The sequence below is a fragment of the Coregonus lavaretus genome (assembly GCF_964263955.1).
Source record: "Coregonus lavaretus genome assembly, chromosome: 13".
NCBI classification, from domain to species: domain Eukaryota; kingdom Metazoa; phylum Chordata; class Actinopteri; order Salmoniformes; family Salmonidae; genus Coregonus; species Coregonus lavaretus.
The window spans coordinates 19,868,087-19,871,229 of NC_140000.1; the positions used below are offsets into that span (position 1 = coordinate 19,868,087).

The 3,143-nt window shown below is 50.0% G+C and overlaps 1 protein-coding gene across 1 annotated transcript; it reads left to right on the top strand.

Annotated features, from left to right (window-relative positions):
* Nucleotides 1-481: 481 nt before the first annotated feature.
* LOC311139695 (ankyrin repeat domain-containing protein 34A-like) lies at nucleotides 482-2,080 on the top strand (the record flags this gene model as incomplete). Its single annotated transcript, XM_084174616.1, has 1 exon — nucleotides 482-2,080. The coding sequence occupies one exon, from the start codon at nucleotides 482-484 to the stop codon at nucleotides 2,078-2,080; it is 1,599 nt and encodes a 532-aa protein (XP_084030742.1).
* Between the last annotated feature and the right edge of the window lie 1,063 nt (nucleotides 2,081-3,143).

Here is a 3,143-nt window from a genome sequence, read left to right on the forward strand (position 1 = left end):
TAAAATAAGCCAAACTTAGCACAGTGCAGTCAAGGACCAGTATCATGCATTCACCCATCATGGCAGAGATGTTGTCAATTTCGAAGGAGAAATAGTTGTTTCCCTTTGAAAAAGACTGTCTAAAATGTTTTTGTTACACCAGATAGGTGATGCATCTTTTTGCCATTTCACCTCATGAGCTGGCTTTCCAGACACTCCCTGTCTTGCTCTTACAGACACACTTCATATCAAAGGCTTCAATTGCAATCACTATTACTGTACCGCTGCATACTAGACATTAGATATATGCGTAGACCAACCAAACCAACCATCCTAACCACCCTTCAGCACTGCCTGTCTGTACTGTACGTTTAGTCTTCTATAACATCTCCTTGTTTTTCATCACAGGTTCACCAGCTTCCTCTTCAGGATGGCCAGTCAGCGCTAAGCTAACTAGCTGGGTGTAGCAGGTTTGACTGGAGGAAGAGGTACCAGAGGCACCATGGGAGATGGAGGAGCCCTCCATACGGAGGGGAACGCCCTCCTCAAAGCCGTCTTCCAGGGCAAGCTGCGACTGACCCGGCTCCTCCTGGAAGGGGGCGCCTACATCAACGAAGGCAACGAGCGGGGCGAGACCCCCATCTCTGCTGCCTGCCTGGCTGGCTACGAGGACCCCCAGACCCGCCAGAGGATGGTGCGCTACCTCCTGGAGAAAGGAGCCGATCCCAACATCCCAGACAAGTCTGGGCGGACCGCCCTGATGCATGCCTGTGTCGAGCAGGCGGGCAAAGAGGTGGTGTCCCTGCTCCTAGAGAATGGAGCTGACCCCAGCCTCAAGGACTACACAGGCTCCTCCGCCCTTGTCCATGCCATCAACAGAGGTGACCGAGACACCCTCCAGGTCCTGCTGGATGCCTGCAAGGCCAAGGGCAAGGAGGTGATCATCATCACCACCGACACGTCACCCTCTGGCACCAAGAAGACCAAGCAGTACCTCAACTCCCCCCCATCACCAGGGGTGGTGGACAAGCTCTTGCCCGTGGCCTGCATGTCACCTTCAGAGGTGACGATCCGGACCTCCAATTCCCCAGCAGCAGAGAAGGCTGAGGAGGAGGACAGTATCTTCAGCTTTGCGCTGACATCAGCATTACCCCTACCCTCCACTAGAACACTAGGGGAGAAAAGGCCGCCTCCCCGCAAGCTCCTGAAGAGGCTCAACTCGGAGCCTTGGGGGCTGGTAGCACCCTCAGTGCTCAGCAGGGTCCCACAGGAGGGGGTTGATGGTGGACTGGAGGAGGAATGTGGGGGTAGGATCATCACTGAGATGAATGGTCTGTCAATCTCGGGTCCTGGCAGGCCTCTCCTGTCTCGTCGGCACAGCATCGAAACACACGACCCCTGCTCGCCCAAACTCATTGACCGATCCTGCTCAGAGGACTGCGCAGCCCTTTGTAGCTCCTCCTGGGCCGACAAGGTCCAACAACACCAGATCCTGTACCGCAGGAACACCGCGCCGGAGTCTCAGGAAAATACAGGCGGACCAGGGGCGGTGGCTTCACGCGCCCTGGCTTACCCCAAACTTACCCGTATGGAGCACTATGAGTCAGACACACACCTGTGTCCTGAGTCCATCCCTGGATCTCCAGACTCGGGGCGCGTGTCGGTGGAGCGGAGGAAATACAACGCCTCGCCCCTCTCTCTGCTCACCACCTCCTCCCGGGAGTCCCTTGAGAGCATCCCCAATTCTGTGTCCCCCATCACCATGCGCAGACGGCCCCCCGGCCTCCTGGAGCGCAGAGGCTCAGGCACCCTCCTCCTGGACCACATCTCCCACACTCGCCCCGGGTTCTTGCCCCCACTCAATGTCAACCCCCACCGGCCCATCCCAGACATCCGGGCCAATGGCAAGCCGACTTCCCCCGTCCACTCTGGTCCCAAGATCCTGGTTCCAGTTGCCCCTGCCTCACCCAAGAGAGGCCCAGACTTCAAGATGAAGAAGAAACTGATGAGGAGGCACTCCATGCAGACGGAACAGATGAAGCAGCTCTCCACCTTCCAGGAGATCCTGACAGAGAAGGTAATTGAGTCCAACGGGGACTGAGACTTAAAAGGACATGTGAGGGCAAGTTGGGGTACAGTGGTGGATCACATCTATCTAGTTAGCCCACCATTATCCTCAACCAGTGCTTAAACCAGGACCACTAACGTGAATTTGGCTCATTCAGAGTGAGGCCTCAGTCCCATCCTTGTTCTGTGTCGAGTGCAGATGGTTCTTTTTATTTTTAGGTGACCTATTTTAATTTGATGTGTTTCCTTTCTGTTCTGTCACAGAAAGCTGGTTGATAGAGTAATAAGGTTTACTGCAGATGTTCTTTTCATTTCTCCTCAAATTATTTATTAATATACCATTTGCAGTCAACAGAAATAGAAACGTATTTCTGGGTTTTTAGATGTTTACACACTGCAAAATTTGCACCAATGTTATGCCTATTGTTCAGTGTGCTGAATACATTTTCATCCCCTCTGAAATCAGTCACCCTATCTATCTATGACACTTTAAGTCGAAAGAACAAATCAACAGTAGAGATGCTAGCAACAGCTTACCTTGAATTGTCGTTCTGAATGTGCTGTCTTCCAGATTTTCAATTATTGTATTAGCTGCTTTAAAACGTCAAACTACAACCCTAAAATGCTCTCATGTTGATGGGTATGTTTGGGGGAGAACGTTGCTACATTCCATGAAATGGTTTTCAAGACATATTTCCGGAAGGTTTCACTGTATTGTATTGTTAATGTTATCTACTTTCACTGTATTTATTTGCCTTTACCTTTTAATCACTTGAGATTTTGTGTTTTAGAGAGATATTTGGCTATATGAGATATTTGGCTATATGGTCTAACCACATGCCTGACTTACCCTGAGAACTACAGTGTGATCAACATGTGGGACCCTTTATGAGTATCACACTGTAATAATGTTATTATCAATTGATAAAAAATGTAAAAAAAAGTCAATTGAAGTGCAATTAATTTCATACAAAATTCCAAAGAAATCCCATGAAAGCATGTTTGTTTACATTGGAGTGTGTAAATACTGTAAGATGACTTTTAGAAGAGTTAACCCCAATTAAGTGCACATTGGTGCTGTGCCTTTCCACATGGAA